Source organism: Manis javanica, chromosome 2 (genome assembly GCF_040802235.1).
Source record: "Manis javanica isolate MJ-LG chromosome 2, MJ_LKY, whole genome shotgun sequence".
NCBI lineage: Eukaryota > Metazoa > Chordata > Mammalia > Pholidota > Manidae > Manis > Manis javanica.
The window spans coordinates 158,202,417-158,225,685 of record NC_133157.1 but is presented as its reverse complement, the minus strand read 5'-3'; the positions used below and the strand labels follow the sequence as shown (position 1 = coordinate 158,225,685).

Below are 23,269 nucleotides of genomic sequence, written 5' to 3'. Positions count from 1 at the left end.
GGCTGAATAGTATTCCATTATGTGGAATCTTTATCCATTCATCTACTGATGGAATCTTAGGTTGCTTCCATGTCTTGGCTATTGTAAATAGTACTGCGATAAACCTAGGAGTACACAAATCTTTTTGAATCGGGATCTTGTTTTCTTCAGGTAAATTCCTAGGAGTGGAATTCCTGGGTCAAAGGGTATTTCTTTTTTTAGTTTTTTGAGAACTTCCATATTGCTTTCCAAAATGGTTGAACTAATTTACATTTCCCACCAACAGCATAGAAGGGTTCCATTGAGGTTTATATTTTGATGATAAAAATTTACTTAAATTTTTATGATTTATGGAAAGCTGCTTCCCCAGTGAAAATTCCCTAGGTCATTTGTTGAAAGCTTACTTAGACTGGCTAAGCAATGTTTTTTCTTACATGCTGATGACTGAAACCATGGGAATTGTGGTTCCAAGAGAAATACTGAAAGAAAATATTGGAAAGGTATCATCTGAGACAGTTCTGGTGGTCAAGTGATTGTTTCACCCTCTGTCCTTTTAGACCGCCTGCAATCCCTGGCTCCCCTCCCCATTGTTAGAACTCATATGCCTTCCTCAAGGTGCAGCTCAGCCCCTCCGCCATCCCAGCCAGCGCAGGGTGCAGCATTCTTGGCCCTCATGGTGTCGAGGAGTGCATGCCACCCATGTTTACTGATTGGGGCTTTTCCTCTATACACATATATTTCCTCTCTCCCCTTGTTTGCTTCTTGAGAGCAGTATTCCTCCTCATGCTCCTCTCAGCCCTGAACGTGACTTACAAAATGGCAAACAGGCAGTCTCTGATTGAATCAATGACATTTTGATGAGGGGGAAAGAGCCAAGCCTGGGAAGCACATGCAGTCCAGATTTAGCTGGTTCTCCCACCTGACCTTTGACTGCGTGATTAAAGGAAAATGGCTGATTTGATGAGGAAACACTATTCCATAGTATTTTATTAGGAGTATGCGTGTGTAAGCCTGTGTATAAATCCCACTTCTGCCACTTGCTAATCTGCTCAGCACCCCTGTGTGGTAGATGCTCCCAGTGATCTCCATTTTACGGAATAGGTGATGAAGGCATACAAGGAACTTAAGACTCACAACTACCCAAGCGGTGGAGCTTGGACATGGATACTGGCTTCTCTACTAAATTGCCTGGTGCATAATGAGTGCTAAATGAATAATAACTAAATACAGATTATACTTATTATCCACTCTAATTGTGACCACAGTGCAGGACCTTGGGAGTTGGTTACATTGCTCCCACCAGCAGGAAGCTCAGGCATAAGCCTTCAGGATTGTCCCCTCCGTGTCACCTCCTGACTATAACATCCACCATCACCTGATACAGTGTTTCATACTGTACTTACACATGAGTTCCCCCCTCCAAAAAAATTAACTTATTTGTCCCCAAAAATTAGAGCTGAGGCCAAAAGAAATGACTGTGGTGAGCCTGAACTTGCCACGTCCCACCAAGGCAGGAGCTGGGCAGCGTGATGGGTATGTGACAGCGGTAACTGATCACTCAGAGTGGGGGAGAGTGTTTTCTTAGGCCACCTTCCTCTTGGTCCTTGCTCTTAACGAACCAGTTATTTTCTAGCATCTTCCTTAAGTTCTTGACCTCCTGCTGATAGGTCCTTCCCTCCAATTTCCCCAGCTCAAAAGAAGAAAAGCCACTACAGAAAATAAAGGAGAAGGAAGGTGATTTTAGAAGCCGCAGGGGTCAGAAAGAAGGGGTAAATTGCAGAGTTGGAACTCTAGCAAAGACTTTTAAATGCTGACTTAAACTTTTTAGGCTGCATATTTTTTGTTTTGCTAAGCAGTTATTAAGCACCTTGGGTTAACAACCATCTTCCTTTTCCTCAACATCTTTTCTAGTACTGTTATGTAGTTCTCTTAGAACTTACCCCTCTATCACGCTTGTTCTTTGCATATTTAAATATTTGGATTCCGCTAACGATGACCAAAGTGAGTGAACACACTGATTCTCTTATGATATGTCCTTTTGTTTTTTTACTGAAAGGGATTCAAGCAGGAGCCAGTAATTCTCTCCCCCCATTAGGGTCAGTAATGTTCTCTGGGTTTTTTTTGTTTGTTTTTTTAGTGCATCGTAAGACATTTGGGATGGCAGCTAGACTCAGCTGAGGCAGGAGAGTTATGGGCAGCAGGATGTGAGAGAGGAAACCAGGGCTGGGAGGTCGCGGAGCGCGTGGAGGGAGGAGCAGTGAGGCAGCTGCTGCGGGACAGGAGGGAGGTGGGAAGATCCTCTGAGGGGTGTTGCTTACGGAGGCCTTGTGTAGGGCTAGGACGGGGTGTCATATCCACCTGGTCAGGTTTAGAAACATTCACTTAGTGGTGTGGCACTGGCTCATCGCAGGGCTGTCTGTCACGGGTGAGCTGCGGCAGCACAGTCCGCACATTGGCCAAACCCAAAACAGAGGCTGGGAGGAGCCCCTTACGTGGTGCAAGGTCGCGCCGAAACTGGAGGCCGGCCGCAGAAACTCAGGACTGGCAGAGCGTAGTTCATGGTGCTGTTGAAGTACAACTCCTTTTAAAGAGTTTGGACCCAATGAGGTAGGCTTCTTTGCTTTTTAAATGCTAACCTTTACATTTGCTTAACTTTTAGGCAAAGATTTTTTTAAAAGGCAGCCTTTTATGAGAAGTTATGCATGTACATAAATCAATGTTAATTACAGTTGTCAAGTTTGTGATTAAAGTCAAGTTCTTTTATTGTTGGTAAATTGTTGGTAAACTTTATCATCAGCTTTTCACTTTTTTTCTCCCCCTGTTTTCTGTTTTAGTTGCTGATATGTGTTCAAGATGAGTGGAATGGGAGAAAACACCTCTGACCCATCCAGGGCAGAGACAAGGAAGCGCAAGGAATGTCCTGACCAGCTGGGACCCAGGTTGGCCTCTTGCTGAGAAACAGAATCAGTATTGCCCATGAAAGCCACAGCATGCTGCTTCAGTATTTTAGCATTGGTTTTATACCTGGTTCAATATTGTGTTTGATTCTTCTCAACAGTTAAACCTTTGAATATGTATTACTGAGCTTACATTTGGATGCTAATCAGTTGCAGATTTTATTACTCTTTACAAGAAGAAAGCCACCTACTTCTGGCATCCCCTTTCTCCCTGAATCTTAAAACAGTTTATAATTTTGAGTTTTTCACATTTTCCTTTCCTTTAGAGCACAGAATATCCTAGAAGACTCCATAGTAAAAAGACTAGCTGTTAATATTGTACTGGGTTGGTCCCCTGACCCACTTTTCTTTTCCTCTCTCCTCTCCTCTCTTCTCTTGTCTTGAGTTGGTGACAGAGGTTGTGGCTCTTCAGTGAATACAACAAATAATTTTAAAGCAAGTTCTGTATCATACATTGTGGGTGAAGGTGTGAGTTGTTATAACTTCTTTGCAGTGTAATTCAGCAGTATCTGTTAAAATGACAAAATTCATATCCTCTTTAAACTAGCAGTTCCACTTTCAGGAATTTCTGACAATATTCTTTTATACATGCAGAATGATATAAGTATGATATTACTCATTACACCACTGTTTATAATCTCAAAAGATTAGGAAAAGCCTAAGTGTTTGTAAGTAGCTATTTAAATAGCTATGATACTCCATAAACTAGAACACAATACAGCCGAAAAAGAATGAGAACACTTCATGGATTGATACGAACAGAATCTCTTAAGAATATTGGTACAGAGAAAAAGCGAAGTTTAGAAAATGTTTATAGGATACTACCATTTGTATAAAAAAGGAAGAAAATAATAAGAATCTATATTTGAATTGTTTTAGGATAATTAAGGAACTTTAAGAGTTGTTACCCACTTAGGGGATGAGAACTAAGCAAATAGGGACAAAGGTAGAAGAGAGAATTCACCCCTTTGATTTAAATATATAAATGATTTTAAAAGTTAAATAAAAACAGCAACGTCTATAAATGGAGAGTTAAATGATCAGATGGGGCCACAGTAGGGTAGAGGACTAGGAAAAGTCATTAAGGGAGGAAGAGAAGGAGAAAGAGCAGAAAGCCAGTGTTTATATTCCCTTTCCCTTTATAGTTGCCAAGCAAAACAAGCCTAATGAATCATCACTGTCCACATCCCAGCCCCAGGCCCCAGGTCCTGTGTATTGCCTCTGGATTCCCTAGTACTTGCTGGCTAACCGTGACCTCCTCAATGCTCAGCAGTTTTACTGGAGGAGGCAGTTTGGTAAGGTGGAGACTATTCGAGGGAGGCACTGCTCTTCTATCAGCACTGTGCTGGCGCCATGCAGTGGGTGCAGCTCTCAGCCACCTGCCTGGTGCACCCCTTTGGAACACAGGACTCCTTTCTCACCTGTTTGTCACTTACTTATTGTCTTGTGAGAGAGAGTGATGGATGGAAGTAGACGAGGGTAGAGGGGTTCACAGAGGGAATCTGACTCTTCCACCTGTTACAGCCATACCTCCCTTTCCCTAGACCTAATAAAGAAGAAACTAGGAGTAAAAATTAGTTTTAGAAAAACCAAATTCTGGTCCCTGCTCTGCGAGTAACTCACTGGGTAATCTTGGACAAATCATATAAAATGGAGGAATTATGTTCTAAGGTTTATTAGTTTATGAAAACAAAACTAATATTTAGAGGCAAATATGTGGTAGTCTATTACAAATTACAGAATTGAATAAGTTGGTATTATACACAAGTAACTATTTAAAATACAGAAAGCTGCTACATTGAATAAGTTATTTATTGTATTGTTTGAATGTCATTTAGTAAGCCCTCTACCATACTTCAGTGAACAATTGTGCATATAGTTATTATCAAGGGGGACTTTTGAGTTTGCTGTTTTATCAAATTCAGATGGCAACATCTTGCCAATTTTTATTTTTTCCTCTCTTCCATTAACTTTTTAAAACTTTAGTTGAACTTAGACTATTTGTTTATATTTTGCATGTCATTCAGCTTAGACAGTTAACAAATACCCTAGATCAGTTTCGCTTTTGTTTCTAGCTGTTCTTTGTGTTTGGTTTTTTTGTTTTTGTTTTTTTTTGCATTATCTAAAAAGGCTGTTTTTTGGTATGATCACTGACATCCTGAAGAAGTCTCTGAAATTATAATAATTTATTTTCATTATTTTTGCTTTACCAAAATGCTTTACCAAAAATCATTGGAATTTATTACCATTGTAACTAGTTAACATCCCTTTCTTCTTTTACTAGTCCAATATAAATTAAAAACTTTTTATAAATGTTTCACCCCTTTTTCTAAAACATTCCTTTATTTAGTCAACAATAAATACAATGGCCACTTGAGACATGCATTGTTTTAAGCACAGTGGTGAGCAAATCGTCTTGACCATTGTCACTGTGAAGCTGACAGTTCAGTGGGAAACATTAAGCACATTGAACAAATGATAATAGTAAATATGTAATTGCAGCCTGGGGTAAGTTTGATTTCCAAAAAACATGATACATTTAGAGCAAATTCAGTTTTTTCCCCACAAAGTGCAGTTGACCCGTGAACACAGATTTGAACTGCATGGATCCACTTAAACTCAGATTTCTTTCAAGAAATCGACTGTAACTTTTTTGAGATTGGTGACAATTTGAAAGAACATTTCTTCCCTAGTTATTATACAAATACAGTATGTAATACATATACCAAATATGTGCTCATTGAGTGTTTATATTATCAGTAAGGCTCTCGTTGTGATAGGCTATCAGTAGTTAAGTTTTGGGGGAGTCAGAAGTTATACCCAGATTTTCAGCTGTGCAGGGGCTCGGCACTCCTCATCCCCATGTGGTTCAAGGGTCAACTATGTTTATGTGTGTATATAAGTAACTCTTGTTTGTACTCTTTGTATTAGAACTTGTTTAACATGCTTATTTTTTCATAACAACTCTTTTTCAAATTCATAATAAAAACATCTTCGTTCTTTTTAGCCCCAAGAGGAGCACTGAGAAACGTAATCGTGAACAGGAAAATAAGTATATTGAAGAACTTGCAGAGCTGATTTTTGCAAATTTTAACGATATAGACAACTTTAACTTCAAACCTGACAAATGTGCAATCTTAAAAGAAACTGTGAAGCAAATTCGCCAGATCAAAGAACAAGGTAAAAGGACTGAATTAATACTTGGGAGAGTTTAGTTGCTTTCTCATTTTCCATGTTTGCAATGTCCCTTCACAGTCCCTTTAATCCATTTCTTAGGCTTAAATTATTGATGAGGAAATGATGTCACAGGGCAAGGCGAATGCAAATATCACTTGCAGTGGTTTATAAATAGACTTTATATAAAATTCAATGATCCCTAAAGACAGAGGAGGCTCAGGTGAGGCAGGGTGCTGTAACTTTTCATCTAGGTGCCCACTGAGTCTCCTCCCTTACCTTGGAATTTTCATAGCTTGCACAGCAAGTGACTGTCATAATTTGCAAGTGAGGAGCCACCTGAAGTCAGGAGCCACCTGAAGTCAGGAAGTGAACCACCTCCTGTTTCAGGTAGTCAGCATATTTGATTAAGTGAGTCTCAACTGGCCACGCCACTAGATAAGAATTTCATATCCCGAATGGCAAGAGATTTGAAAGGCTCAAACCTCCAGTCAGAATTCTTTTGTGAAGTTGAAACACAGAACATGACAGATTTCTTCCTGGGGTTTTCTTTTTTTCCTGAGATCATTTTCTGTCTCTCTTTGATATTTTTGCCTAGAGAAAAAAAAAAAACTATGAAAATAGTATTTTAAAAAACACATTGGACTTTGTGTTGCCAAAAAAAAAAAAAAGATCCATGTTAGGCAAGTATGAACAGTGTTTCGGTGCTCAGGGCCAATATATGCTCTTGAAGTATTCGTATCCTGCTTTCCTTCAGGGCGAGGCTAGGGAGATTACTATCTCTTGCGATCTGTTTTTGAATGCAACCTCGAGTTCATATTTTTTATCTACCTTTTATATAATATTCAAATGAGGCAGATTTTAGAAAAACAACATCTTTGTCTGCTTAGGTATATGAGCCTAAATTTTTTTACCTGCTCCCGTGTGTCCTAAAATCCTAGCTACCTAATTTATATATGATCATCATAGTGTTTTCCATTTTATGCAAATAGTGTTAAGCTAAGTTCTATGTAAAACAATTTTACAAATATAATTCTCTCTTCTAAGAACTTATAATTATACACATAGTATTCACAGCACAGTTGCTGATACCAGCCCACTCTGAAAATTGGCCTGTATTTCCTGGTTTTCCATCAGAATTAACATTCAGCATTCAAGGGTGTCTACTTCTGGTTCCTATCTGTCTCCCATCATTGCTCTTCTTTTCCCTTTGAGATTCACTAATTATCAAAAACTTAATCTCAATTTTGTATCTTCTTCATCTTTTGGTTTTAGCAAATGGTTAAAATACTATTCCCAGAGGCCTTAGGAGAAATAATTGTTTAAACTTTCACAGTGCTATGATGTTGCTATATTTCTAGCTGCTGATGTCATTGCAGGGGAGAATTCGTTTAGCTTCTTGTTTCAAAGATTTTGAATGATTCAGTTTTGTGAACACTGCATGTTAGGTAATACCTTTATGCTTTAAAAGAGTTGAATCTATATTTTCACTATCCAGGTCTTGCACAAGTTCTTAAGTTTTGCAAAGCCTTGATAATTCTTGCTTCAAACCATAAAACACATTTAGATGTGTCACACTGGGACCGTGCCATATTCTGCTGAAGTTTAATCATAAGGCCGCGCGCCACAACCTCCCAAGAAGCAGCAACCATAAACACCCTGTCGTGTCTTACTCTTACAGTAGTTCCTGTTAATTTGAAAAGTAACGTGTTTTTGAAAAGGGAGGCAGAATTTAAAAATGGAATGCAAAGTATAAACATACTTCTAATAAGGATACGGCTTGTTTAATAAATTGTTTTTTAAAAAAGAGCAGAACTTCAGAATCAGATCAGGTAGAAGTTAGGGATGATCCTGGTTCTGCCACTTACAGGCTCTCAACCTGGGCAGATTATTTTCTTTCTACGACTCAATTTCCTCACGTAGAATTTAGCAATCATAACGTCTAAGTTGCAGGGTGTTGAAATTATGAGCTGTGGAAATGTACTCAGCAAATAACCTGTTACGGTAAATGTTTAGTACGTAGTCAGTATCTTTGCTACATTAAGCAAAACAGCACGTATTATTTTCTTCACCTATATTAAGATCTTCAGACAGCTCTTCTTACAGATGAAAAGTGTTGGGGAAGAGGGTGGGGGAAATGGTTATGAATATCCTCCCCAACATGGTCATATGAAGAAAGTAAAATTTTTCTGGTGCCAGAGAACTCTGCATAGCCCATGCACACCATTTCACTGACCAGCTCTATTGGGGCCAGCTTGATTTCTCTCAGCAGCAGCTAGCCAGGTAAGGTTCAAGAGCAATACATAAATCAGACCTGAGCCCTTCTCTCCACCCCCACCCTCTCTCTCTGTGCCTGCCCACCCAACTGATCTCCCTATCAGTCAGTACAAATAAAGCCCAACCATCATCTTTACAATGCTTTTTAAACTTAATTTGTAATTCCATTGCAAGTGTCAACCTGAATAAAATCATAATTGTCCTGGAGAAGTTAAACTGGATTGCATGATATGCTACACTAATAAATACACATCAAGAAAGAAAAAAAATTGAAGGAACCCCCTCCCAGTGTCAGAAACTCCCACAGACTGGCCACACATGATGGGCTTTTTCACTCAAGTCTGCTCTGTCATCAGCTGCTCCTCACGTTTCCATACACTTTATAGAGAAAGGAAGAGAAGAAATGAGATTTTAAAATGGCCCTCAGGAGAGGGAATTACCAGCTATTTAAATGAACAAGCATTTTTTCATAGATAGCTCTTTACAAAACACGTTTGGCAGACACACTGGCTTCCAAGAGCATTCATGCCGCAGCGGACCTTGCACATGCAGGGCGAGTATGCGCAGAGTCTACATCTAAGCCATTACACCAGCTTTTTGAGATTGAAGTATAAGATGTGGTAAATGTTTAGAATTTCTGGTTCCTGTAACTTGCAAACAGCAGTCATAAATGGTAAATAATCTTTTCCTAATTGGGGAACCTAATATTGCTTCTATTCTGCAGAATAATAATAATAAGTAGGAAAAATACAAATGATTTTAATTTTGGATTATTCTCTCCAATGTCACACTCCTCAGCTGGAAACTTAAATAAAAATTTCTGTTGAAAATATATGATGATTCCTATGCCCTTAAAAAATAAAATTGAAGTTTAAAGTGACTGAAACATTTAAGGGACTTCTAAAAATTAATGCTTTTCTACAGCCTTATTTAAATCGGTATCTCCTCTGTTATCCCAAATATAAGCACACTTTTCATTGTTTTTTCTAAACTAAAATTTTTTAATGAATTTTATTGTTTAGCAAACATTTGCCACTTTAGTGCAGCATATTTGAATACAGACGTACTTATTAGTTAATAGATAATTGATTTCAACCTTTCATTATTATTTTTCTAAATGTAGTTTTACAAATGAATAGCAATAAGAATAAAAGGTATATTTCAAAAACTCATGTTGGTCCTAGCTAGATTTGGCGGAAAATTATTTAAAATATCAAGGAAATAGTAATGGAAACCTAATTCTAGTGTATGACAGTAAAATGTAGAATTTCCCTTCCTGTTCTTTTTTTCCCCGCATTAAATGCTTTAAGTTCTTGTGATGAAAATTCAGTTACTCAGTTACTCAAAGCTAAATCCTCAGCATGAACTAATAGCAAAGAACTAAGCAGAGTGAGCAAAAGGGCTCTGATATCAGATCCCTTCCAGGGGTGACATCTGTAAATCAGGTTTTTGGGTGATGCCTTCTAGCATTGCTTAATGTTCCATGTGATGAAACCTTAGAGTGACGTTAGAGTCATCTCTCACTTCAAGGGATAGTTTAGCAAAGTCAGCATCTCTTGGGCATGCCCTTGTAGATACTTTCGTACCACAGATGGTGTTTTGCATTGCCGGTCACATATTTATGATAGGACAAAGTCTTAGTTATTTGGAAAACAAATAGGAGACCAATGACATGTATAGTCTTAACCTTTTTAAAGCATTGTTCCCTTATTCACTGCATATAGTGTGAGTTTCAATTGCCATCTTCTTTGTTATCCTATCTTCTTCTAAATGTGCCAGTGATAATTAAATGGCTACAGTCAGCCAGCCAGATCTAACAGTGGGCCAACAGAGTAGACAGTATAATAGACCAGTGCAAACCCCAAACTCAGTTGGCAGAGTATGTTAAAGTAATGAGCATAATGAACTTACTAAGATCAGAAGCTTTATTTAAACCAGATGAGTCTGATCTCCTCCACCAACTGTATGATCATGTGCAAGTTTCTTAACTTCTCTGGGTCTTCCCTTTTTCATCTGTAAAACCAGGATCATAATACCTCAGTATAGGTCTTGTGGAAAATATGTTCAATATGGTTTATGAAGGGTTTAAGCTAGTGCTTGTCATATAGACTTACTAAACAGTAGTTATTACTCTTTTTATCAATGTTTCTAACATCTATACCTGAAGTCATCATCCAAAGAAATCTAAGTTTTCTTCCTAAGGACTTGATACTGATAGGGAAACACGTTTTCAGATGTATTCTCTGTTACAGTTTTAAGCCTCAGTATTCTTATAGTGTTGATTCTTTTTATTTTAATATAGAAAAAGTAAATAGATGCTATCAAAACTATGCAGTCAGACAGAAATCAGAAATGTTAGTACTTTGTATGATTCCATCAGCATAACTTTCCTCCAGCTCTGTTACTCCTGCTGGACGTTGGCAGCTGCTGCTTGTCCCTGTTACCTGGGTCACATTTGCTTTAAGGAGAACTAAAGAGGGCAAGAGTCGGCAATTTTTATCTTGCCCTTGTTTATTTACTTCAACACAGGAATGAATTTGACCTTACTTTGCTCTTGAAGACCTGAAACTGTTACAGGTTTTCCATGCATCAAGAAATAAATCAAACTTTGATGAGCATTATATCCTTGACATTGCAATTTTTAATGAAGATAAAATATTTTTCTCCTGATCTGCATATAATTCACATTCATATTTTAATGTGGGCTAATGGCTCATTTCATTAAGGAAATCCTTAAAATTAGTAAGCAGGTTCATTTTCTGCTCGCATTACCTTCTGGTTTTCCATTATTGTGTGTTTATTCTTAAGTATAAGGAATTTTTTTAACAGCTTTCAGATGCAGATTTAAATAATGTATCCTAATGCTTTAGGATTTTAACAGTTTATGACATGGGCTCTAATTTCAACATTTAAACTGGCTTCCTCACTCTAAAAGAAAGTGGGCTCCCTTGTTTTCTTGATCACCTTTTGCTGTTATGAAAAGAAATTAATTCTGAAACCCCACTGTGTGTATTGATTTCATTCAAGAGAAAACATTCGGTAAAATTTTTACTGAGTAAATACTATCTGCAAGATATAATACACTAATGGGGAGTTTCAACAGTCAATAAGCACATGATTTTCTTCATTGGAGCTTCCACATAATTTGAGGGAAATCAGCTTGCAGACAACTGCTGTTGATCTGTAAGGGACATTGGGGATGTGTGGTGAAAGACACTGGTGCAGGTTTTAAGGAGGACAATAAATTTGAACTTGCCCTTACTATATGAGAATATTTTATTTAATTACACTTAAAATTTTTTTAATTGTACTGTAGTTGACATACCATATTAGTTTCAAGTGTACAACATAGTAATTCAACATTTATATACATTACGGAATGCTCACCATAAGTGTAGTTACCATCTGTCACCATACAAAGTTACTACAGTATTATTGGCATTTTTCCGTATGCTGTATTTTTCATCACCATGACTTATTTACTTTATAACTGGAAGTTTGTACCTCTGAATCCCCTTCACCTATTTTATCCACCCCTTGCCCTCCCCTCTAGCAACCACCAGTTGGTTGTCTGTATTTATGTCTGTTTCTGTTTGGTTTGTTTTTTAGATTCCACATGTAAATGAAATCATACAGTGTTTGCTTTTCTCTATGTGACTTATTTCACTTAGTATAACACCCTCTACATCCATCCATATTGTCACAAATGGCAAGATATCACTCTTCATTTATGTGTGAGTAATATTTCATTGTGTATATATAAATACCACATCTTTTGATGGACACTAAGGGTGCCTCTGTATCTTGGCTACTGTAAATAATGCTACAGTGAACATAAAGGTGCATGTATCTTTTTGAATTAGTGTTTTGGTTTCCTTCAGGTAAAAAAAAGTGGAATTACTGGGTCCTCTGCCATATTTTTTTTAAATTGAATTGTTGTTTATTTGATGTTAAATTGTATGAGTACTTTATATATTTTGGATATTAGCCCCTTATCAGATAATCTCATTTGCAGATATTGCCTCCCATTCAGTAGGTTGCCGTTTTGTTTTGTTGATGGTTTTCTTCACTGTGCAAAAACTTTGTAGGTTTTTAGTTTAGTTTATTTTTGCTTTTGCTGCCCTTTCCTGAGGAGTCAGATCAAAAAAAAAATATTCCTAAGATTGATGTGCAAAGGTTTACTGCCTATGTTTTCTTTTAGGATTTTCATGATTTCAGGTCTTACATTTAGGTCCTTAATCCATTTTAGTTTATTTTGTGTATGGTTAATAATAATGTAGTCCAGTTTCATTCTTCTATATATAGTTGTCCAGTTTTTCTAACATCTTTTAATTCAATAGACTGTTTTTACCCCCATTTTATGTTCTTCCCTCCTTTGTCACAGATTAATTGACCATATAAGCATGAGTTTATTTTGTGCCTCTCTATACCCTTGTTCTCAATTCCATTAATTCCATACACAAATATGTACCTATATTTGTGGCAGTACCATGCTGTTATGATTACTATAGCTTTGCAGTACAGTTTGAAATTGGGGACTGTGATACCTCTTTGTTATTCTTTCTCAAGATTGCTTTGGCTGGTCAGGGTCTTTTCTGGTTCCATACAAATTTTAGGATTATTTGTTCTAGTTCTGTGAATAATGCTATGGGTATTTTGATAGAGATTGTGTTGAACCTGCAGATTTCTTTGGTTAGTGTGGACATTTTAACAATATTCATTTTTCCAGTACGTGAGCATGGTGTCTCTTTCCATTTATTTATATCATCTTTAATTTCTTTCATCAGTGTCTTACAGTTTTCAGTTCTACTTCCTTGTAATACTATCCTTGGTTAAAGTTATTTTATTCTTCTTGATGCAATTCTGAATGAGGTGGTTTTCTTAATTTCTCTTTCTGCTAGTTTGTTGTTGTCAGCATATAGAAATGCAATATATTTCTGTTTGTTGATTTTTGTATCCTGCATTGTATTGAATTAATCTATTCTAATAGTTTTTTGGTAGAGTCTTTAGGATTTTATATATACAGTATCATGTCATCTTCAAATAGTGACAGTTTTACTTCTTCCTCACCAATTTGGATGCCTTTTCTCTCTTTTTCTTGTCTGATTGCTGTGGCCAGGAATTCCAATACTATGCTAAATAAAAGTAGTAAGAGTGGGCTTTTTGACCTTGAGTATGATCTTAGCTGCGGATTTGTTGTATATGGCCTTTATTATATCCAGGTATGGTTCCCTCTATACCCATTTTGTTGAGAGATTTTTTTTTTCATGAATGGGTGTTGAATTTTGTCAAATGCTTTTTCAGCATCTATTGAGGTGAACCTATGGTTTTATTCTTTTTGTTAATGTGGTATATCATATTGATTGATTTATGAATATTGTACTATCCTTGTGTCGCTGGAATAAATCCCATTTAGTAATGATGGATGATCCCTTTGATATATATATGTATTAAGGTATCATTGATATACAGTCTTATGAAGGTTTCACATGAACAACATTGTGGTGACTACATTCACCCATATTATCAAGTCCCCACCTCCCCCCTGATTGCAATCACTGTCTGTCAGTGTAGTAAGATGCTATAGAGTCACTACTTGTCTTCTCCATGCTGTACTGCCTTCTCCTTGACCTACCTATTTTATGAGTGCTAATTATAATGCCCCTTAATCCCTTTCTCCCTCCCTCCTGAACCCCTTCCCTTTGGTAACCACAAGTTCCTTTGAGTTGGTGAGTCTGCTGCTGTTTTGTTCCTTCAGTTTCACTTCGTTTTATACTCAACAAATCAGTGAAATCATTTGGTACTTGTCTTTCTCTGCCTGGTTTATTTCACTGAGCATAATATGCTCTAGCTCCATCCATGTTGTTGCAAATGGTAGGATTTTTTTTCTTCTTGTGGTTGAATGATACTCCACTCTGTATATGTACCACATCTTCTTTATCCATTCATCTACTGATGGACACTTAGGTTGCTTCCATTGTAAATAGTGCTGCAATAAACATACGGGTACATATGTCTGTTTGAATCTGGGATCTTGTTTTCTTCTGGTAAATTCCTAGGAGTGGAATTCTTGGGTCAAATAGTATTTCTACTTTTAGTTTTTTGAGGAACCTCCATATTGCTTTCCACAATGGCTGAACTAATTTACATTCCCACCAACAGTGTAGGAGGGTTCCCCTTTCTTCACATCCGTGCCAGCATTTGTTGTTCCTTGTCTTTTGGATGTTGTCCATCCCAGCTGGAATGAGGTGATATCTCTTTGTGGTTTTAATTTGCATTTTCCTGATAATTAGCAATGTGAACCATCTTTTCATGTGCCTGTTGGCCATCTGAATTTCTTCTTTGGAGAAGTGTCTGTTCATACCCTCTGCCCATTTTTTAATTGTGTTTTTTGCTTTTTTGGTTATTGAGGCATGTGAGTTCTTTAAATGTTTTGGATGTTAACCCCTTGTCAGATATGTCTTTTACGAATATATTCTCCCATACTGTGGGATGCCTTTTTGTTCTGCTGATGGTATCCTTTGCTGTACAGAAGCTTTTTAGTTTAATGTAGTCCCATTTGTTAATTTTTGCTTTTGTTTCCTTTGCCCGAAGCAATATGTTCAGAAAAAAGTTGCTCATGTTTATATTCAAGAGATTTTTGCCTATGTTTTCTTCTTAGAGTTTTATGGTTGCTTGACTTACATTCAGGTCTTTGATCCATTTTGAATTTTCCTTTGATGTATTTTTTAATTCAGTTTGCTATTATTTTGTTGAGGATTTTTGCATCTGTGTTCATCAGGGACATTGGTCTGTAATTTTCTGTTTTTGTATTGTCTTTATCTGGCTTTGGGTAATGCTGGCCTCATGGAATGAATTTGGAAACATTCCTTCCTCTTTAGTTTTTTGGAATAGTTTGAGAAAAGTAGATATAACTCTTCTTGAAATGTTTGGTAGAATTCACCTGTGAAATCATCTGACCCTGGACTTACGTTTGTTTGGAGTCTTTTTATTAGTGATTCAATTTCTTTTCTAGTAAATAGTCCATTTAGATTTTCTGTCTCTTTCTGATCCAGTCTGGAAAGATTGTATGTTTCTAGAAATTTATCTATTTCTTCAAGATTATCCAATTTGTTGGCATATAATTTTTTATAGTAAAATTTTCTAACCCTTTGTATTTCTATGGTGTTTGTTGTAACTTCTTTTTCATTTCTTATTTTGAGTCCTCTCTTTTTTCTTGATGAGTTTGACCAGAGATTTATCCATTTTATCTTTTCAATATACCAGTTGTTTCATTAGCCTCTTTTTTTAAAATTCTTTATTTCATTTATTTCCTTTCTGATCTTTATCATTTCCCTCCTCCTAGTAGTTTTGGGCTTTGTTTGTTCTTTTTCTAGTTCCTTTGGGTCTAATGTTAGATTGCTTAATTGAGATTTTTCCTTTTTCTTGAGGTAGGCCTGTATTGCTATGTTCCAAAGTTGCATTTGTTTTCATTTGTCCCCCAAGTTATTTTTTATTTCCTCTTTGAGATTTTTGTTAACCCGTTGGTTATGTATTAGCATGTTGTTTAGCCTCCACATGTTTAATGTGTTTTTTCCAGTTTCTTTTTTTCCTTGTAATTGATTTCTACTTTTATTGTCAGAAAAGATGCTTGGTATGATTTCAATCTTTATTAAGACTTGTTTTGTGGCCTAATGTGTGATCTGCCTTGGAGAATGTCTTGTGTGCACTTGAAAACAATTTATATTCTGCTATTTTGGATGTAATGTTCTGTATCTATCTGTTAAGTCAATTTGATCTAATATGTCATTCAAAGCTGCTGTTTCCTTGTTGATTTTCTGCCTTGATGATCTACCCATTGATGTAAGTGAGATGTTAAAGTCCCCTACTATTATTTTAGTACTGTCGGTTTCTCCCTTCAGGTCTGTTAATATTTGCTTTATATATTTAGGTGCTCCTGTGTTGGATGTGTAGATATTTACAATTGTTAAATCCTCTCGTTGGATTGATCTTATTATCATTATTTAATGCTTTTATTTGTCTTATTACAGTCTTTGTTTTAAAGTCTATTTTGTCTAATATAAGTATTGCTACCCCAGTATTTCTTTTTCATTTTTTTTTCTTCCATTTGCATGGAGTATCTTTTTCCATCCCTTCACTTTTTATCTGTATATGTGTGGGTGTGCACTAAGTCTCTTTTAGGCAGCACATATAGCTGAGTATTGATTTTTCATTCAGTCAGTCATCCTGTGTCTTTTGATTGATGCATTCATTCCATTTACATCTAAAATAATTATTGATAGATATTTACTTCCATTTTGTTAGTTATTTTGTGGTTATTTTTGTAGTTCTTCTCTGTTCTTTTCTTCCTCTATAAGAGTGAGATTTTAATATGTGAGAGAGTGAGGATTGGGGAAGGGAAAGAAGCCTTCCAAACTGGGATCAGAAGAACCTGAGCAAAGGTGCAGGAGCCCTCACAGGCATACTGTGTGCAGAGTCAGAATGTTTATCTATGGGATACAATGTGTTGAGGCATTTGGTTGGATTTGAGGCTGAAAAGGGTAGGTCAGAGCCAAATAGAAAGCAAGCACAGTGCCTTAAGCAACATTGGAATTTGGAGAAGGTAACAGAAAATGAGAGACTCCTAACCATTTCTCCCTGAGTTGGCCTAACATCATATACCATGGTCTCAAAATTCTAGAGATGCACTGTACTAGGTATGGGAATCATTTTTTTTAATGCTGCTATTCCAGGGGATTGGAGGTGAGGGGGCAGAAGGCACATAACCACTTAAATAACAATAACAAGAAAAAGATAAGCTGACATATACTAGGGAACTATAAAACGTCTCATTCATCTGTAACAGAAGAAATTATAAATATTTATAAGTAATGTTTTATTCATTTTTGTAACTTGTTGAGGGGACTTAGAAGGAATAGGAGGAAATGGAGGTGAGAAAATGACAGAGATAGATACACAGTAGAGACCCGCAAAGACAGACCAACAGAGAGAGCCTGACAGAGACAAGAGAAGGATGGGAAACATGCTGCAAGCATGCGTGATCAAGTTCCAACATAAAGATAAATTTTTAAAAGTTTCATTTTATAGTCTCTTATGACATTGTCAATAATAACTTAAAGTGAAGTCTCATTTGACAATTGCGCACATCTAGATAAGAGCGTTTGTGCTGAGTCTCTAGAGATCAGGCCTTACCTTCTATTTAATTCCTACCCCCCAGCCTTTGTGTTCTGTTCATACATGCCGCTTTTGTTCTGACTGCTCTGCCCTCCACCGTACTTGTCAACAGGAGATGGATCAATGTCACCTGTCCCTACCCCTTATACGGCTGGAACTTAGAAATAGTTGTATCTGCCACTGTGCCTGAGGGAGTGATACTAGGCTATTCCTCCCTTGAATCAGCTAAATGTAGCCCCCTAAAACTCCCTTGAGGGGGAGCCAGGTTGATCCTTTCGCCCCAACCTCAATGACTGCTGCTAAACTATAACAAAGTCCAAACGAATAGCCTTTGCCATAGCATACCAGCCCCTCTGTGACCTGTCTCCAGGCCTGCCTTATTTTTGCTGGCTCCAGCCCACAGACTCCTTGAATTTGCGTCCGCTCCTCTGTAACATACATCAGCACAGGCCCACACCCACAGGCATTATTTCTTTGTTTCCATGTCTTCTGCATGGAATGCTTCTCTCCTCTTCCCCCTCAGCTGGTTGACAACTACCCACCTTTAATTGGCCATTAGGGTGAAGTATTACAACTATTTTAGTTTGAGAGCAAACAACTCATGTCTAAGATTTTGTCAGATACGTTTAAATTTCCATGAGCTAAAGTGTACATCTCCTTCATTCTTCTTATCTGAAGAATGATATGATATAATTTTTGAGAAATGAATTAAATATTTGGGGTGCAGTAAGGAGAAAAGAACAGGAGTTTCCAATTGCATTGTAATTTTCTCACTATGTAAGAGTGTGTGTGTGTGTGTGTGTGTATAATCTATGCACTGTTAAAGATTAGAAATGGCTAACTAAGATCACTTATGTATAGTAACTAATATGCAACTAAATAAAGATATAGAGCACAAATACCACTGTTGTTTTTATTGTTTTACTGTTGTCATTCTCTGGTTAATTTAAGTTTAAAGCACATTTTTCTCAGTTTTTTGTTTGTTTTTTCTTTCTTTCTTTTTTTAAACACACTAGTAAGGAGTACAAGCCTGTTTTCTCAACCTGTTTTACTGGTAGAACAAGGAAGAGGAAAATGTGACTGTTTCTGTGTACTTTTGGTTAAGTTAATTTTCAGACTGAGATGGATTATACAGTAATAAATTGTAATACATGCAACTATTTTAATTAGTCTTCTCAGGGAGAATTTTTTCTGGTTTAATGAGTGTTTATTGTTGCCTTTCTTTTTCTTTTGGTTTGTGGTAAGAAAAAAAACTACATAACATAGGTTTACCCTCTTAAAGTTTAAGTGTACATTACTGTTTTATTACTTACATGCACATGGTTGTACAACACACTCTAGAGCTTTTACATTTTGCATGGTGGACACTATACCCATTGACCAACTTGCCATTTTCCCCTACCCCCAACCCCTGGCAATCACCATTCTCCTGTTCCATGACTTTGATTACTTTAGGTACTTCATGTAAGTAGAACCATGCCTTATTTGTCTCTGGGACTGGCTTATTTAACTTGGCATACATCCTCAAGGTATGTCCATGTTGTAGCATGTGACAATATTCTTTTTAAAGGTTCAATAATGTTCCATTGTATATATGTACCACCTTTTCTTTATCCATTCATCCTTTAGTGGACATTAAGGTTCCTTCCACATCTTGACTACTGTGAATAATATTGCAGTGCACGTAGGTATGCAAGTACCTCTTCAAGATCTTGTTTTCAGTGCTTTTGGGTGTATACACAAAGGTGGGACTGCTGGGTCATATTGTAGTTTTATTTTTAATTTTTTGAGGACCACCATACTGCTTCCTATAGTGGCTGCAGCAGTTCACATTCCTACCAACAGTGCACAACAGTTCCAGTTTCTCCACAGTCTCACCAACTCTTCTTGTTCTCTGCTTCTTGGTAGTGGCCATCCTGAGAGGTGTAAGGTAATATTTCACTGTAGTTTTTTTTTTGTTTGTTTTTTTTCCTGAGAGGGCATCTCTCATATTTATTGATCAAATGGTTGTTAACAGTTAACAACAATAAAATTCTGTATGGGGGACTCAATGCACAATCATTAATCCACCCCAAGTCTAATTCTCATCAGTCTTGGATCTTCTGAAGCACAATGAACAAGTTCTTACATGGTGTACAAATTCTTACATAGTGAATAAGTTCTTACATGGTGAACAGTACAAGGGCAGTCATCACAAAAACTTTCGGTTTTGATCATGCATTATGAACTATAAACAATCAGTCAAATATGAATATTCGTTTGATTTTTATACTTGATTTATATGTGAATCCCACATTTCTCCCTTATTATTATTATTATTATTTTTAATAAAATGCTGAAGTGATAGGTAGATGCAAGATAAAGGTAGAAAACATAGTGCTATAAGAAAGCAAATGTAGATGATCAGGTGTGTGCCTATAAGCTAAGTATTAATCCAAGCTAGACAAAGGCAATAAAACATCCACAGATGCAGAAGATTTCTCTCAAAACAGGGGGTGAGGTTCTAAGCCTCACCTCTGTTGATCCCCAATTTCTCACCTGATGGCCCCCCTGCGACTGTGCCTGTCTTAGGTTGTTCCTCCCTTGAGATATCTTACCCGTCTCTGGCTAACCAGTCTATCTCACTGTAGTTTTGATTACATTTCCTTGATGGTTAATGATGTTGAATATGCTTTCCAAGGAGATATTTTTAGAATAATAACGAGCTAATGCTATATTGCCACACTGAATGCCTTCTGTAGTTAAGTACTAATACTGTATATATTGCATAATAATTTAGGACACCAAACATGACCCGAAGCTAGGAGTATGAAGAGGAGGTTCCAAGGCACAGGAAGAACCCTTAAGGCAAATCTGAAGTTAGTAGGAAAATGAGAGAAAAGCACCGTTGCATGTAGATCGCCCTTCCAGACATTTTTGCCTCATTTCAGCCATTTCTCACATTCCCCTAAAGAACGTTTCTTTCCCTGAAGGTTGTTACTACATTAGACTGCTGTATGTGAGTTACAGGGAAGGAAGAAGTATGACATTTGTAAATCCTTCTGGTTATCTGTTTATCAGTAGTTCAGGGTGTACAAACAGAGACACCCACAATGTCACCTCCCAGTGCTCTTCTTATGGTTTGTCGTTCACTCTGAAATATTTTAGTTCATTTCTACTTAGAAAATGTTAACCTAATTTTACTGAATCATTTATCTCTGGTAATAAGTACAGGAGTCCTTTTTTTTAATCCTCTCATCTTTTCTGTCATGCCCAGTGATTTTAAAGTGATAATTCCAGGAAAAGTGAAAATTGGCCTTCAGCAGTTTGGGGCCTTATTATACATGTAGTCCAGCCTTTACTGTAGACTCGGTCTTAACCAGCATATCATATGTCAAATCCTATTTTGTTCTCCAAGAACATGACAGTGAAGGATAATTCACAAAATACAAGAATTGCAGTTCTGCTTATAATACCTGCAGAGTAAATAGACTCTGGGAACCAGTTAACTTTAACCTAACAATTGATTTTAAGTTAACCCTTTTTTTTTATTGTGGTAAAATAAGCATAACATAAAATTTATCATTTTTAAGTGTACAATTAAGTGGCATTAAATACTTTCACATTGTTATGCATCTGTCACTGCTGTCTGTCTCCAGAATTTCTTTGTCATCCCAAACAAACTCTTTACCATTAAACACTAAGTACTCAGCCCTCCTACCCCCAGCCCCTGGTGACCACTGTTGTATTTTCTGCCTCTATGAATGTGACTACACTAGGGAACTCATTTAAGTCAAAACATACAGTTTTTGTTTTTAGTGACTGGCTTATTTCACTAAGCATACTGCCCTCAAGGTTCATCCATGTTATAGGGTATATATATACATCAGCATTTCCTTACTTCTTAGGGCTGAATTGTATTCCATTGGATGTATACACCATATTTTTTGTTTATCCATTCATCCATTGATAGATATTTATTTCCACATTTTGGATATTGTGAAAAATGCTGTTGTAAACATTGCTGTATAGATATCTGTTGAAGACCCTGCTTTCAGCTTGCGGAGTTTTAAACCCAGGGTATTGCTGGATCATGCACTAATTGTTTAACTTTTTGAGATCATTATACTGTCTTCCACAGTGGTTGCAATTTGATTTTTTTAGTCAGATTTTGAAATTTTTCTATGAAGAGGTTGAAATTTACTATGGCCTAACGTGCCCCATTCTCTTTTTTTAGAAATCTTAAAGTATTATTTTATCTACTTTTTTAAAATTTTGTTATCATTAATGTACAATTACATTAGCAACATTGTGATTACTAGATTCCCCGCATTATCAGATCCCCACCACATACCCCATTTCAGTCACTGTCCATCAGTGTAGTAAGATGCTGTAGAGTAACTACTTGTCTTTTCTGTGCTATACTGCCTTCCTGTGCCCTCCACCCCCACTACATTATGTGTGCTAATCATAATACTCCCTTTTCCCCTTATCCCTCCTTTCCCATCCACCCTTCCCAGTCCCTTTCCCTCTGGTAACTGTTAGTCCATTCTTGGGTTCTGTGAGTCTGCTGCTGTTTTGTTCCTTCAGTTTTGCATCGTTGTTATACTCCACAAATGAGGGAAATCATTTGGTACTTGTCTTTCTCCACCTAGCTTATTTCACTGAGCATAATACCCTCTAGCTCCATCCATGTTATGGTTGCAAATGGTGGGGTTTGTTTTCTTCTTATGGCTGAATAATATTCCATTGTGTGTATGTGTATATGTACCACGTCTTCTTTATCCATTCATCTACTGATGGACACTTAGGTTGCTTCCATTTCTTGGCTATTGTAAATACTGCTGCAATAAATATAGGGGTGCGTTTGTCTTTTTAAAACTGGCCTCCTGCATTCTTAGGGTAAATTCCTAGGAGTGGAATTCCTGGGTCAAATGGTATTTATATTTTTAGTTTTTTGAGGACCCTCCATACTGCTTTCCACAATTGTTCAACTAATTGACATTCCCACCAGCAGTGTAGGAGGGTTCCCCTTTCTCAACAACCTTGCCAACATTTGTGGTTGTGTGTCTTTTGGATGGTGGCAGTCTTTGAGGTGATATCTCATTGTGGTTTTAATTTACATTTCCCTGATGATTAGTGATGTGGACCATCTTTTCATGTACCTATTGGCCATCTGAATTTCTTCTTTGGAGAAGTGACTGTTAGGAACCTCTGCTCATTTTTTAATTGGATTATTTGCTTATTGTTTGTTGAGGTACATGAGCTCTTTGTATATTTTGGATTGTCAACCCCTTATCGAATATGTCATTTATGAATATATTCTCCCATAATGTAGGATGTCTTTTTGTTCTACTGATGGTGTCCTTAGCTGTACAGATGCTTTTTAGTTTGATGTAGTCCCACTTGTTCATTTTTGCTTTTGTTTCCCATGCCTGGGGAGATATGTTCATAAAGATGTTGTTCATGTTTATATTAAAGAGATTTTTGCCTGTTTTCTTCTAAGAGTCTTATGGTTTCATGACTTAACATTCAGGTCCTGATCCATTTCAGGTTTACTTTTGTGTTTGGAGTTAGACAGTAATACAGTTTCATTCTCTTACATGTAGCTGTCCAGTTTTGCCAACACCAGCTGTTGAAGAAGCTGTCATTCCCCCATTGTATACCATGGCTCCTTTATCGTATCTTATTTGAACATATATACTTGGGTTAATATCTGGACTTTCCAT

The 23,269-nt window shown here is 36.9% G+C and overlaps 1 protein-coding gene across 13 annotated transcripts in view; it reads left to right on the top strand.

The window, feature by feature from the left end:
* The window catches only part of NCOA2 (nuclear receptor coactivator 2), a 289,669-nt gene that overhangs the window by 180,712 nt on the left and 85,688 nt on the right, over window positions 1-23,269 (top strand). For all 13 annotated transcript variants that reach the window (XM_036998040.2, XM_036998037.2, XM_036998034.2 and 10 more), the window contains 2 exons: window positions 2,814-2,918; window positions 5,944-6,116. In XM_036998040.2, the coding sequence (XP_036853935.1) occupies window positions 2,833-2,918; window positions 5,944-6,116 (259 nt within the window). In that variant the 5' untranslated portion in view covers window positions 2,814-2,832. The remainder of the gene's footprint in view (window positions 1-2,813; window positions 2,919-5,943; window positions 6,117-23,269) is intronic.